Raw genomic sequence first — 14996 nt, 5'->3', positions numbered from 1 at the left:
GCTAAAAGTTAAGTAGATACTGATTATTTTTGGTTCTTCGACGGTTTCCCTTACAATGCAACTGGTTAAAAAAAAAACTTCTTAAAGAAAGAAATCCAGATATTAAATGCTTATTAAAGGCTATGTTAGGTTGGGTGAAGGTTAGAAGAACCCCGCAGGTTTTAAGCCCTTCTCCAAAGATTGTTTCTAAAACTTAAAAGGGGGGAGGCGGATGTGCCACTTTTTGAAACCAAAAGTAATACGTGCATGATCTCAGCCCATAAACAAGTTATAGCTCTAAAATTCGGCTCAGTAGTTGCTATTGTGCAGAACAATAAGGAACTGTGAAGAAACGGAGGCGGAACCTTAACTCCCGCCGAAAACCGCCGTTTCCCGCCAATTTTTTTTGCCTTTTTTCGACAAATTAGATAGTTCTCAATCATCAATCAAACATGTCAATATTAAAAAAAATTGCAAGTGTAAAATCTTACAAGTGTCATGTGAAAATATAAGCAAAATTTTTATGGAAAAAAAAATTATCTCAGATGATTGAAAATTGTCTATTATTGCGAGAAAAAGCAATAAAAAAATCGGCGGGAAACGGCGGTTTGCGGCGGTTCTGCCGCCGTTTCTTCACAGTTCCATATGGTTCACCATAAAAGCAACTGCTGTGCCGAATTTTAGAGCTGTAACTCTTTTATGGGCTGAGATCATGCACGTTTTACTTTTGGTTTCAAAAAGTGGTACATCCGCCTCCCCCCTTTTATATTATGTTAAGTAGCAAAACATGTACAATAGCCTTTTAGTAACCACCCCCTTAAGTGCAATTTATTGGACAAATAGGTCATGAATAAATATGAATAGTAAAGCTTAAAATGATGGATTACGCAATTTAAATTTGAAAGCCTTTATTATATCTTTGGAATAATATACAGTTGATTCTCTAAATTCGCCAGTGTACTACCCCCCCTTTTTTTTAAAAAAACACTATTAGTCTTTAAAGCAGGGAGGGAAGGCACATAGGAGTGTAAATTACATAGGTGCTCAAAGTTTTAAATCTTCTTCATTGTTTCAAACACTTTGGGTACTTTTTATAGATTATTAAACACTGTGGCATTGGACTCATTTGCTCTAACTCACTCGAATAAGGTGGGGGGAGGGGGGTTATTATATCAGTACCCTACTTGAAAAATAGCGTATTATTTAAAATACTATAGCTTTATTTAATGCTTCTTTATGTAACTTAATATGCGCCTATTTAATTTTGGCTACTTTTTTGTAGCAAAGTTAATCTATAATTTACTTTATCTGTCCATCCGTCAGTCAGTCCATAACGCTATAGGAAAAATGTGATTTTTCGTTTATCATGAGTAAAGTTGTATGTGCTTCGCAATTAATGAATGTTGTCATATTTTTTTAATGCAAGGAGGGGGGGGGGGGAGTTTTGTATTTTTATTACTTAGAAAAAGTTATAACTTTAAGAAATAAGCAAAAATTTCAAAAGAAAATAAGGCCAAAAAAATGTATCAGATTTTTAAAGGATAAAAAGTTTGACGATAAATTAATATACATATAATATTACTTAGGTAGGTAACCAATGATGATAAACAAAATTATCCCACCAGTAAATTAAGATTAATTGTTGAAAAGTTTAAACACTGCTCTTTACAATCAATATTTCATTAAATCCTTGCACTGTCCCCTTCGTCCCTGGAACAACGTTTGATTATCAACAATCTTGTATTTTTTTTCAGCTGGAGGATGCAGAATTTGCCCGTACCGCTGCCATGAAGGCCAGACAGAATGCAGAGATGGAACTGGCTGACACACAAACACAGGTATAAAGAAGTTGTCCTCCAAACAGTTTTGTACATTGAAAATAAATTACAGAGGTACCCAGGGGTTGTGATTCAGAAAAATAATAGGACAAGTACCTTCGGGTGTCTATCTATTTATCTATCTATCTATCTTATCTATCTATCTATCTATCTAGTATGAGGAGCTGTCTCGCAGCAAGCAGGACCTGGAGGACAAGTACCTGCGGATGTCCAGGGAGAAGGCTGAGCTCGCCTCACAGCTGCAAGAAAACGAGGATGAGATGCAGGTTAATAGACATAGCAGTTCTAGATCCCTTATCAGTAATAGACATAGCAGTTATAGATCCCTAATCAGTATTTGATATAGCAGTTCTAGATCCCTTATCAGTAATAGATATAGCATTTATAGATCCCTAATCAGTATTTGATATATTAGTTCTAGATACCTAATCAGTAATTGATATAGTAGTTCTAATCTAGATACCCAATCCTATAATGGACAATGAACCCCAAAAGTATATTGGACAATAGATATATTGGTTTTAGATGCCCAATCAGTATATTGGACAATAGACATATTAGTTCTAGATTCCCAATCAGTAATTTTGACCAAAGAATGTAGAAAAAATCCGACCAACTTATTGGTTAGAACAGGAACCCATTTTGGTACGAAAGAGCAGTTATTTTATTTATTACGTCCATGTGAAACATGTCAGCTATAAAAATAGCTTCAGGAAATAATATCCTTCAAAAATTTCGTTGCTCATATTATTGGAATAAATGACATGTACCTAAAAACAAGGATGACAACATCCATAAATGCGAAGCACTTAAACAGTAGGACAAATGGACATTAACACTTGTATAGTATCAGAACTGAATAATCATAATATAAATGTATAAGAGTCAAAGCAAAATTGTAAGTAAAATGTGTTGAAAAACTGCTTGATTCAGGATAATGTTTATGGACATACTTACATTTCTAGGACTTAATTATTGAGTTGCTTCGCTTATTACATTATACTTTGTTGTCCCAGGAATCAATATACCAAAAATCAGATCAATCGGATGATTAGATCACATAAAAATTTGTTGTTAAAAAAGTAAAAAAATCAACATGTTTAAAATGGACGTACGGACATTTTGGTGATGATTATAGAGTTGCTACGCTTTCTAAATCGTACCTAACTATTAAAGGAATCACCATGCAAAATTTGAAATCGAAAGCACAATTCTAACATGCCTAAATTAACGAAAAAAGCTATCCGTTACGGACGTACGGACGGACCGACCCTAATTATAGAAAAGCTTCGCTTTTAATAAAAAAAAATCTTCAAATGTTTTTTGTAAAAAAATTTTTATAGGAATTCTTTTAATTCTAGGACGTGATGAGAAAATACAAGGCTAGCGTGGCTGCTGTCTCAACAGATCAAATTACAATTCAAGACCAACAGACCACCATACAGGTAGGATACATGGACAGGTGGGACAGACGGACAAACATTGTTGGATTGTAGGCGTTGTGTTCTTTTTTAATCTGCCAAAAAGTCGGGGATCTTAAAGGGGATGAGACAATGGCCGATAAATTGAAATAGACCCCAATGATTATTAACAGAAATACCCCTTCTGTAGATTAAAACTTAAGGTTGAAAAGTTTATACTAACCAATCAGAATTTTTCAGCCAACAAATAAGAAAAGGCGTCTTACAATTTTGCTTACAATTATTTTCATTGATATCTGTTTTCGTGACGTACAGACGCACTTGCCATAGCTATAGATTGGCTGCACATTTAAAATTAAATCTTATTTGAAAATAAAAAGTTTTATTTATCACAATATAGCAAAGTACATAAATATAAATTAAACACAGTAAGGGAAATTGCACCTGAGACAAAACTATTTTGGCATCTATTTTTAATTTGTAAGAGATGAAATTGATCTTTATTTTTTTAAAAATTCTTAAGAAACTAGTATCATAGGTACTTATAGTATTTTCAACTAGCCAAAACGTTGTAAGATGCCTAAACCAACCATAACTTTATTAGTTATCAACAATGCTATAAAGAATAATGAGTAATGCCAAGATGAAAGAATTGATGGAGTTGCGGGTTTCAGTACCATTGTCAATGTTACAAAGACTGTTGTCGAACACCACGCTCTCCAGATCTGATCTCATTACCTAAGAAATAAAATAATATGGCGGTTTCCCTCAAAGTTTCTGGTTGAGCACAGCAACCCTCCATGATTTTCAATTTGTTTAAAAACCATGGAGATCACTGCTAAAAAAGAACTTTACTGGTAAGCACAGACATTATTTGTAGTTTATTGGTCATGTAGTCAAATTAAAATCATTTACTAGCATTTACACTCAGTGTCTTTTTAATTGGTATAACATTGTTAACTCTAAAAATCTTCTATTATTTCACTTTTTCCCTCACTCAGATTATTTGCAGCTCTTTGATTGTGCTATGTGGTGGTCATAGATAGAAAATTCAATTTGCTTCTCAGTACACATTGCTCTTTTTGGAAATGTATAGACTTGTATGCCATTTTAAGAAATGTTTATAGAATCCCCCCGCCCCCTTACCATTTACTTTTTGAGCTACCTGTTTTTGGTTCTGATCATATTCAGGCATAGGCTTGCCATCCCATCTGCAGCAGCTGGAGCAGAAAGTCACCTTGGTCCTGGCACCCATAGTCACACAAAAGGGTCTAAATTAAATATTTTTTATTTCTTCGAAGAAAGGGGGGGGGGGGTTTAATGCAACCATCTCGTAATCAGTGAGCAAATGGCACTTACAATTCGAATTTCGATCTGAAATTTTGCATGAGTAATCCTTGGTAGGTCTATTTTCCCTAAATCAAACAAAAAGTTGAAAAAGTAACGGCTAACGGCTCAGCCGTTTAGCCGTTTTTTTGGCTATTTTTAGGGCAAATCTGCCATAAATTATGTAGGAATTTTTGAAACATATTTTTGCTTTAAATCATGTGAAATGATACAAAAAAAAACATTTTTAGATTTCTAGTACTAGCAACTAGCGGCTAGAACCGTTTGAAAACGTTTTGGAGCAGCATAGAGTATTATGTAGGGATAGGTTTTATGATGATTTCCCTTGAAAATAGTTTTAAAAACGGCTAAACTGCTGAGCCGCCAGCCGTTACTTTTCCAACTTTTTGTTCAATTTAGGGAAAAAAGACCTACTAAGGATTACTCATACAAAATTCCAGATCAAAATTCGAATTCTAAGTGCCATTTGCTCACTGATTACAAGATGGTTGCATTACCCCCCCCCCCCCCCCCTTGCAAGCGCTTTTAAAACTTCATTCTACATGGTGAACCTCTTTATCAGAATGGGGTAGTTTCAGGTTCACATTTTAAAGCCAAACTTGTTGTAAGCTTAGATTGAACTATCTGCTGAATTCAACAATATACCTGCATTCAGAACTGCAGTTTCTTTCCAGACTCCATGTCATATCCTGACTGTCGGCATAGCTGTACTCCACTCTGGTTACTTGACAAAATGGTTGGTCCACACCACATACCTGTCAAAAGAATTTTGCACTATGAGAACTCTTAGACAAAGTTTGTGTAATGAAAAAAATCTGAATTTTATGGGCCACTGAAATTTAAGTTTCAAGCTTAAAGAGTAAAAATCTATTATTTAAGTTTTACCTGTACTAAATTTTGATCCTGTTCATCTAATATTTGTCTCTCATAACTGAAGAAACATATTTTCAACATACAATTAACCTTTTGCTTTAGAAAATTATACCTACCTAATTAATATGATATTGAAATATTTTTAATCCTTAGTTTTCTTGATGAAGAATAGCACTAGTATAAATTTTTTTTTATTTCACTTTTCCATCATTGTGAAAACATGCCTTGAAATATTCTGACACATTGGACCATCAGTGATTGTTGAGCATGTGTAGCATGAACCAGGTTTAACCCTTGGTCCTGGCCGGTTCATTACCCCTGTGGGCTTGAAGTTAGGTTCTTGACTGGTTGTTCCAGGGAATATCATATCATACTTGTACTTTGTCTACAAACAATTAAGATAATCATAAAATTAAATTATTACAAAATTATTTATAATTTCTTATAGGTATTAAAAAACACTTACATCTTCCAGCCATTTTAGGCCATGGGTATCTTTGACATTTGAGTATTCCACTCCTCCATTACCCTCAAACAAGTCTAAATTAAATTCTCTTGAAATAAAATAATACCTCAAATTCATAATTTTAATCAGTGAAATATTTATCAGAAACCTAAGCTTGTAAGAACAAGAATTACATGGTCAAATTCACACTACATGTATATGCATTGTATTTTTTTGGTGTATTTACATTTCAAAGGAAGAATTTTATTTGTTTTTTCTCTTTGTATTGAATTTTAATGCTTATTTTATTCTCTTTGGAGTTAGTAACACATATTTCTTAAGATATCAGTACACAAATTAAAATACCTGAAATAAGTATAACTATTAAAAATCTGTTCATATTTAGATAATCATATTATTCAACAAACTGATGCTTTCAGACAGAGTTTTACATGTTTATAAATAGTGTCCATGGTTGCCAAAATATTTTTTAAAATTTTCAATTTTATTTTCAGATTTTGAAAAGTTATTAAAGTATACTGAAATTTAAAAGGTTTGAGTTGTGAAACAATAAAAAGAATTAAATTAATTTTAAAAAATTAAAAATCTACGTTTTGGCAACCCCTATGTGTGTAAAGCCTCAACAAGTACGCATGACGTCACAATCAGCTGTTTTCGGAGAAATTAGAGAGAAAGATTGGCCTCTGAGAGATAACAAGAGGCTCTCCTCTCATATTTATACTACACACACACACACACTGTGTAATAAAATACATCCCTACAATAAAGTAACAGGATGTTTGTCTGTTTGTACTGAAGGATTTCGCTAACCAATGAACCGATTGGGTTCTTCTTAATAGGGTAGCTTCTCACAGGACCCAGAAAGGTTTATAACTATTTGGGGGAGGGTACTACCACCCTCCCAAGAAAAATGACCCCTAGAAATAAATTACTGCCCCTGCAAAAAAAATTAAATTCTTTTTAAAATTTTATTTAAAATGAAGAAAAAAAAATTTATAACTTTTTTCTTAAAAATCTAAATAAAAAAATTGGGTTTTAGAAATCATCTCCTTCCTCCTCAAGTGCCTCTAGGGTCGTAGCCGCTAGTAAATAAATAACTTAACTAAAAATAACGACATTTATCTCTTAAAACACAACAACTAACACATCCAAGTATGTGATAATTCATTAATAAACATGTTCAAAGGCCCTCTAAAATACATAAAAATAATAAGCAAGCCTTTAACTGTGCATTTCATATGTTTGAAAAGGATCTAAGTTACATGGAGATAAAATTTTTAGATTCAATGACTGATAAGTTTATGAACAAAAGTATGATTACTTGGAAAAACAAAATTATTATATATGTTTAATGGCTTCAAAAGTATGTTAATTTTTTGGAGGAGGAGTCAATAAAGATGTGGGGAAAATATTTTTAATTTGGGAGGCATACTTCCATCCCTGGCAAAGATGTTGTTTGTAAACTATTGATTCAAACAATACTTTACAATGACTTGGGATAATTTGTTAATACACACCCTTGTCAGGAATGCAAGGGATAGGAATAAACTATTGACCATTTCAAAAATATAAGATGATAATATAAAGAGTATAGGTTAGATACACAAGGGATATTATGAGATAAAAAAACCACCCCTTATGTAGATTTAAATTATTGGTGGAAATTTGTGGACACTGCCGGTTTCTACCAACCAATTAAGATACCTAAAAAATTGTCATTTTAATTGGCCCAAAAGTTGGATGTCACTCCCTCCTTCCTGATTATCATTTGTTAGGTTCAAGCTGGTAGATTTATACACATGTCTTCACTTATTTATATTCACATTTTTGCTAGTACAATTATATAACTAAAATATTTATTAGCATTTTTGCACCTTTCAATCATAATAATAAAATTTAAAAACTTATATTTTATAAATATGCAAAAAAAACAAATGTTGATAATTCATGCATCAAAAAACAAAATAAAAAAACAAAAAAAAAATTTACTGGTTATTTTTTTTAAGAAGATAAAAAAATTTGGTCTAAAAAGTGGCTAAGATAACCATTATGATATGATAACCTAAACAAATACCTTGAAATATAAATATTGAAATAGCAAACCTCATTACATATTTTTACGATTTATTGCATGTTTTGATAATTAATTACAGGCCAAGTTATTTGTTTGCCGAGCAAAATTATCATAAAAATTTGCTTGTAAACAAATAGTGTGCATTATGATTACAGTTGGAGTTAAGCAACTCACAAAGTTAATAATCTACAATTTTGAATAAACAAGGATAAAATAACCATTAGTTCTATAAACAAACACAAGTATAAATGATGAAAATGGTTCCTTTTTCCTGCTAATTTTTGTTTTAGAAGCCCCACTCAATATGTTGCTCTTACTATTGCATTGTTGTTGGTCCTCAATTCTAGGGAGGTTTAACTACTTCCCCCCCCCCCCCTTTACTTTTTATGACTTTTTGAAAATAAAAGTTTGGTTTTCTAACCAATTCAACAAATTTTTTCAATTCGTCATTTCTATGGCCTTGGGGACTTATTTTATTTTAATATTTGCTTCCAGGCTAATTTTTTTTAAAAAGGGCCCTGGAAAATAGCTTAAAATCAATTTCCTACATACAATAAGCTTTCCTTTTGAGCCCAACAAGATAATGAAGTTGCTATGATTCTTTGTAAACGTCATGAGCTTGTTCTTGTTTGCAAATATGCAAGATGAATATTATTCCTGCTGCGAAATTTTCATGTTTTCTGTGCAAAAATATGTGTGTGTGTTTTTGCAATGGATTCGAAAATATGGATAAATTTTTTATTTAAAGGTGTTTGATAATATTTAACAAGATTTGTTTTGAAAATATATTAAATCATGCTATAAATATACTTCAATACTCTTAAATTTTTAGTTACTTACATTATAAATCTTTCTCCATTAAGCTTCTTAAAATTATAAAAAAAAAAGTATTAGGACATTTGTTTAGTATAAGTCCATATTTTATAAATCCATTATATGTGTAAGTAAGTATAGGTTGTATATTGGGCTACCACGAGGGTGGAGGGTGGAGACATTTGAATGTAAATTACACTGGTACCCAAAGTTTTATGATCACCTTTTCTTATTCGTTGTCCTAAAAACTTTGGGTTCCAGTAAAACATCTTAAATTAGGTGTACAAACCTTAATGTCTAAACTTTCCCACCATTGAGAAGGGATAATTTTTATCTCCATTGCCTTATCCCTTAAGATTCCTGATATTTTGCTACCACTAACTTCAACTATACAGAGTGGTCATTATTAACATGCAAAAAAAATGGCAGAAAAAAACTTTGCAAAAAAATAATAAGGCAGAGTGCATAATTGTAAAAGTGCGGTGTTCGTTCGGTTCCGCATAACAGCACATCTGAATTAGGGATCTTTAGGGATAAGACAATGAACAATTATTTGCCCAATGATGAAAAACAAATAACCCTTTCTGCAGATTATCAAAAAATGTAATCTACAGAATACAAAACTTACTCATTTAGGATGTACATAAATTTATTGTCCGTTTTCATATGCCTTAGGATTTAATTATTCCTGATGAAACATGAATAACTTTAAAATATATTTGTAGGAACTGGAGGATGAGAGAAACAAGTTGAGAGATCAGGTGGCAGAATTATCCTCCAAGCTTGGAAATATGGAGGGCGAAAATGTTTCTACCGCCCAGCATAAGAGGTAAACTTTAGATAGATAGATAGTTTTAAGGATAGGTAGAGACAGACAGACAGACAGATAGATAGACGGAGAGATAGACAGATAGATAGACAGATAGGTAGACAGATAGATAGACAGATAGATAGACAGATAGATAGACAGATAGATAGACAGATAGATAGACAGATAGATAGACAGATAGATAGACAGATAGATAGACAGATAGATAGACAGATAGATAGACAGATAGATAGACAGATAGTCAGACAGACAGATAGACAGACAGACAGATAGACAGACAGACAGACAGACAGACATACAGATAGACAGAAAGATAGACATACAGACAGATAGAAAGGAAATCTTAGAAACCTGGAAGATGAAAATTCCTCCCAGCATATTAGGTAAACTTTAGATAGATAGATAGTTTTAAGGATAGGTAGAGAAAGACAACAAATAGATAGATAGATAGACAGATAGTCAGACAGAAAGATATAACAGTGATTATTTTTTTCCTTCCAGCCTATATGAGGTACGATACACTAAATAACAGTAACAGGATGACTTTCTGTCTGTTGTTTAAGACCTCGCAAATTATTGGACCTATAGGTATATTTCTTCTTTACAGTTAACTTTTTTATGTGTCCTGTTAGGGGAGTGTACCTTCACAAGAGAAAACGCTCCTGAAATATAATACCCCTTCCCGACAAATAAAATTAAAAATCTTTTTAAAAAATTATAATGGATATTGAAGAATCGTTTTACCCAACTTTCAACTTAATTTCTCCTAGAAGACTCTGGGGAGTAGCTGCTAATGTTTTATATGTATATCACTACGTACGTATTCTAGACAGAAGAGATAAACTTGTTTAATAGAGTTTTGTTATTGATTGATTGATTGATTATAGATTGGAGTTAAAGATCCGAGAGCTGGAGAGCAAGCTTGACCTGGAGGCAACCAGCAAGACCAGGCTGGAGACACAGATCTCCAGGCTCAAGGAACAGATTGAGAAACTGGTAAGTGGAGTTCAGTTCCGGGGGTTCACGGTTCGAGTCTCCCGGGGTCGAGGGCTTGGAAATTCAGAGAGAGAAAGGGGACCATGGGCTGTGACACCCTTCAGACAACCAACCCTTTGATTGCACGACCTTTGTCTGTGCATGGTAATGAGTTGCGCCTGTTTAAGGCAAAGGTATTCCCCCTACTCTAACTATTAACGTCGCGCACCAGACATAGTAGCAGTAGTAATCATTTTAAACGTCTTTAGTTATAACGCGGTATTTAGCCGAGATTCGAACCTATCACCTCCCCGACGACGAGCGAGTGCGCTACGTGTTGAGCCACGGTCGCGGGTCAACTTAAATTGTCCCAGGGTCTGATCATCTCGACTTTGTATATTGATATCTATTTCTTTCTTAGGTGCGAGACAATGATGATCTTAGGGTGAAGGAGGCTAATAGCTCGGAAGCACAACGCAAGATGAATAGACAACTTAAAGATATCAAGGAAGAATTTTCTACCCTACAGGTATACAGATAGAAAAGTAGCTAGTTAGATGGAAGATAGTTGGATAAATAGGCAGAAAGTCATACGTAAGATGAATAGACAACTGAAAGATATTAAGGAAGAATTTTCTACTCTACAGGTATACAAATAGATAGGTAGCTAGTTAGATGAATAGATAGTTGGATAGATAGTTGGATTGGATAGATAGGCAGAAAGTCATTCGTAAGATGAATAGACAACTGAAAGATATTAAGGAAGAATTTTCTACCCTACAGGTATACAGATAGAAAGATATAACAGTGATTATTTTTTTCCTTCCAGCCTATATGAGGTACGATACACTAAATAACAGTAACAGGATGACTTTCTGTCTGTTGTTTAAGACCTCGCAAATTATTGGACCTATAGGTATATTTCTTCTTTACAGTTAACTTTTTTATGTGTCCTGTTAGGGGAGTGTACCTTCACAAGAGAAAACGCTCCTGAAATATAATACAATATAAAGATATTAGGTAAGGAAGTAATAGATATTCAATACGTAGATATTGTGAGAGATTCTCTCATACCCCGATAAAATGTTTCTCCCAGGTGGTTATTATAACAACACCCTTATCCCCCATCCTTATCCACCTATTCTTTATCTATTGTAAGATGGAGAGATAGATAGTTGGTTTTTTTAATTAAACCTTGTATACAAAAGCAAAAAACCTAGATGCTAAAACTTTCAAAAAATAAAAAACATTGTTCTCAGATTTCATTATTATGAATCAACTTCCTTTTATATTTGCATTTTAATTTCTTTGTCAGTATGGCTTAGAAACCGATTAATATCCGCTGGATTCGTACCGGTTCTCAGTCATACTAAAAAGTCATGTAAATAGAAATAGGAGAGAAGAACTATAGTGTGAACCCCTTTTTCGTAAATCTGACGAAGGAACTTTTCCAGCTGACAAAAAACTTTAAAATTTTTGAGTATATAATTTCTAGAAAGCTAACTTTATATTAAGAAATTCAACAATTCATAGCTAACTTATTAAAGGATTTGTAATATGCTAAACACTATACTAGAAAATAAATTTTAACACGATATGATTTTCGTGAGAAAAGCTTTATCTTAAGAAATTCGACTATTTACAGCTGACTCTTTATATGAACAAAATGTAAAAAAAATATGCCCTTTCCTTTTACCCATATGTGTACAGTGTATACACAGTACTACGCTAGGTCCTGTTGAAAACGTAACGAACGTACTGTTGTATTGCTATATGTTGTTATTTTATTTTTATATAATTTATTTCGAGGTAAACATGAAACAAACTATGAATTTATGTATTTTAAATGTTTATAATAGATACGAATTACGAATTAAAGATTATATATAAATCATGTACATTTGAAGTCCGAGATATTATTTTTTTGTTTGAATAGAAACTCAAGAAAAAAATATGATTTTATTAACTTAAATTCATAGAGGGATTTTTATTATTTTACAACGATTGCTATAGATGAAGCATATTTATTATTAATGCACAGATAAAACATAGATGTGAAACAACAATATGAAGGCAGTACTTCATGTGATGGACTTGATTCGAGTAAAAGTTGAAAGAACAGCTCTAATTAACTCTAATGAATAAACTAGAAAACTTCAGTTTAATTCAACCAATGAGATTTCATGTATGCTCCGATGCGATTCATTTATTGGCTCAATCAGACATTACCTCTCTTTCTTAGTACCTTTATTGTCATGTACAACATCGTATTAAAGACAATTTTCCGCGAAAATTTGAGTAAAAATCCGTACCAGTTTTGTTAGACAGGGCTTAGGTATGATTTTTCATTTTAATATCCGCGGAAATCATACATATTTTATTTGTTTAGGTTAAAGAAACAGAATTGAGTCAGAAGAAATTTGATTTAGAGAAACAATTAGAGGTAAAGATATGTTATTGTTTTTTTTTATGAAGACATTAGAGTAAAAACTAGAGGGAGAAAGGGCTGAATAACTGTATTTCCCTATCGCAATGACCTTGTGCCGACTTTCAATTAGGTTTTTGAAAATCAACCATTGGTAACGGGAATATTAACATAGCCAAGTAGCAGAAATCTATTTTCTAGCAGACAATAAAGGTCATTGAAAAACGGTAGGCGGTAGTTATCTGGATATACATCTATAGATTATTAGTGGAGATGGGGCCGGGGGGGGGGGGGGGGGGGTAAAGTCAATGTGAATAATAAAACATTTGTACAATGTACATGAATTATTGAAATATTTTATTGATACAATATTCAAAAAGATATTTAGGACCTCTTGCTTAATCGCCCTTAGAATCTTTTTCAAAGCCCAATGATGGGAGTGGAAGCATCCTCCCTAACCCATATGGAGTTCTTGACAATTAAAAGAAATTGAGAGTATAATGGGCTATTCTTTATTTTGATGGGTGTAGCAGTAGCCCCCTCCTCCCCCTGATCAACACTTGCGTAGTACTTTTAAGAAATCTCTTGGCGGTTGGCGAGATCTTTTGTTACAATTAGACATTTTATCATTTTTTTTTATAAAGACTAGTTGCTACGCCCAGGGACTATTTATCTTTTGAGGGCGGAGGTACCTTACCTGGACCAATGAGAAGCTTTTCGCCGAAGGATAGACAAATAGACATCCTATTACTACATGATATTATTTAATCTAAAAATCCCATTTTAATTTAGGTTTCTGAGGCAGAAACTCTGACCGTAAAGTCTGACTTGAAGTTGGCGCAAAAGCGTATCGAAGACCTTTCAGCAGCTCTGGCCGGTGAACTCGACTCTAATGATTCAGAGGTAGGCGCATTCAAAATGAAAATCATATCCCCTACCATTTTTATGAAATCAATTCAAAATAAGGGTGGAGGGGGGGGGGGTGTAGTTTTTTATCAATTGCCTTACTCCTGCGGGTTCTATACTCGCGGTGCTTCAACCATGACGGGATATCCTTAAACAAAATTACCGAACCTGACATAGATAAGAAACTTACCCGCATTCTAATTTTCAATTCCGTTTCAAAATACGAGAAGGGAAGACCTCTGCTCGACTAGTCATTTCGAGGGAAACCACCCAATATTTTGTGTATCTCAACCTTAAACATGCCATGTTGCAGGACAACTCTGACAGCAGTGACGAGGAGATGGCCAGCTTCCTGGAGCACCACAGGCGGGCCATGTCCGTTCAGAGGGAGAGAGAGAGTATGGCGAGAGAGAGTGTACTCAGAGACTCTGTACTCAGGGAGATTAGTGTTGGTAAGCATTACATACATACAGACAGATATGTCCATACAGAGGGAGAGAGAGAGAGTATGGCTAGAGAGAGTGTACTTAGAGACTCTGTACTCAGGGAGATTAGTGTTGGTAAGCATTACATACATACAGACAGACAAACAGACATTAAAAGTGAAATTGACAAAATCATTCAGAGACCTAAGTTAAGCTTCATAAAAATATAGAACTCAATTAAAATTCAGTAGTTACCTAATTCTTAATAAAAACCTTTATTTTTTGTACATAAAATTAGCTGCTACGTCCCTAGCCGTTAGGGGCTTTGTAATCGAAGAGGCAGAGAGGGGCTAGAAAAATAGCTTAAACCAAGACTTAAATTCTGAAAATAGTATGGCCTAAAACCATCACAGGACATATGTGAAGCTTCCCTGATACAATAGGATTGGACTTTAAATTAAACTGGTACCCAAAATTTTATAACTACTGTATATTATTTGTTGGCTCAAAAACATTGGAAACTTTAATTGCAATACTATTTTGTCCTTTTCTTATTCCTTAAGATTGCAAGGTATTCTAGACACACATACAAGCAAAAATTTTACATAAACTGCTTCATGACTGC

At 33.5% G+C, this 14996-nt stretch overlaps 2 protein-coding genes across 2 annotated transcripts in view; one reads left to right on the top strand and one right to left on the bottom strand.

The window, feature by feature from the left end:
• Positions 1-14996, top strand: part of LOC145305407 (unconventional myosin-XVIIIa-like) — a 201893-nt gene that overhangs the window by 185932 nt on the left and 965 nt on the right. Inside the window, exons 48-56 of the mRNA XM_080147025.1 lie at positions 1734-1817; positions 1973-2083; positions 3179-3262; positions 9537-9640; positions 10528-10636; positions 11037-11144; positions 13005-13058; positions 13833-13943; positions 14260-14398. Coding sequence (XP_080003151.1) covers positions 1734-1817; positions 1973-2083; positions 3179-3262; positions 9537-9640; positions 10528-10636; positions 11037-11144; positions 13005-13058; positions 13833-13943; positions 14260-14398 — 904 coding nt within the window. The remainder of the gene's footprint in view (positions 1-1733; positions 1818-1972; positions 2084-3178; positions 3263-9536; positions 9641-10527; positions 10637-11036; positions 11145-13004; positions 13059-13832; positions 13944-14259; positions 14399-14996) is intronic.
• LOC145305216 (uncharacterized) lies at positions 3604-6383 on the bottom strand. Its single transcript, XM_080146804.1, has 7 exons — positions 6270-6383; positions 5925-5998; positions 5683-5843; positions 5471-5516; positions 5231-5340; positions 4404-4509; positions 3604-3976 (listed from the first exon to the last, which is right to left on the bottom strand). The coding sequence occupies exons 1-7, from the start codon at positions 6301-6303 to the stop codon at positions 3839-3841; spliced, it is 669 nt and encodes a 222-aa protein (XP_080002930.1). The 5' UTR covers positions 6304-6383; the 3' UTR covers positions 3604-3838.

Source organism: Acartia tonsa, chromosome 14 (genome assembly GCF_053477335.1).
Source record: "Acartia tonsa isolate MP-2025a chromosome 14, ASM5347733v1, whole genome shotgun sequence".
Lineage (NCBI taxonomy): Eukaryota > Metazoa > Arthropoda > Copepoda > Calanoida > Acartiidae > Acartia > Acartia tonsa.
The sequence above is the reverse complement of the archived record's forward strand: the minus strand, read 5'-3'. Positions and strand labels throughout refer to the sequence as shown.

Coding starts and splice junctions, on each gene's coding strand:
- LOC145305216 (XM_080146804.1), bottom strand. CDS start 6,303: ATGAACAGATTTTTAATAGTTATACTTATTTCAG. Junction 5,999..6,269: donor AATAGTTATACTTATTTCAG/GTATTTTAATTT, acceptor AATTTAATTTAG/ACTTGTTTGAGGGTAATGGA. Junction 5,844..5,924: donor GCCTAAAATGGCTGGAAGAT/GTAAGTGTTTTT, acceptor AATTGTTTGTAG/ACAAAGTACAAGTATGATAT.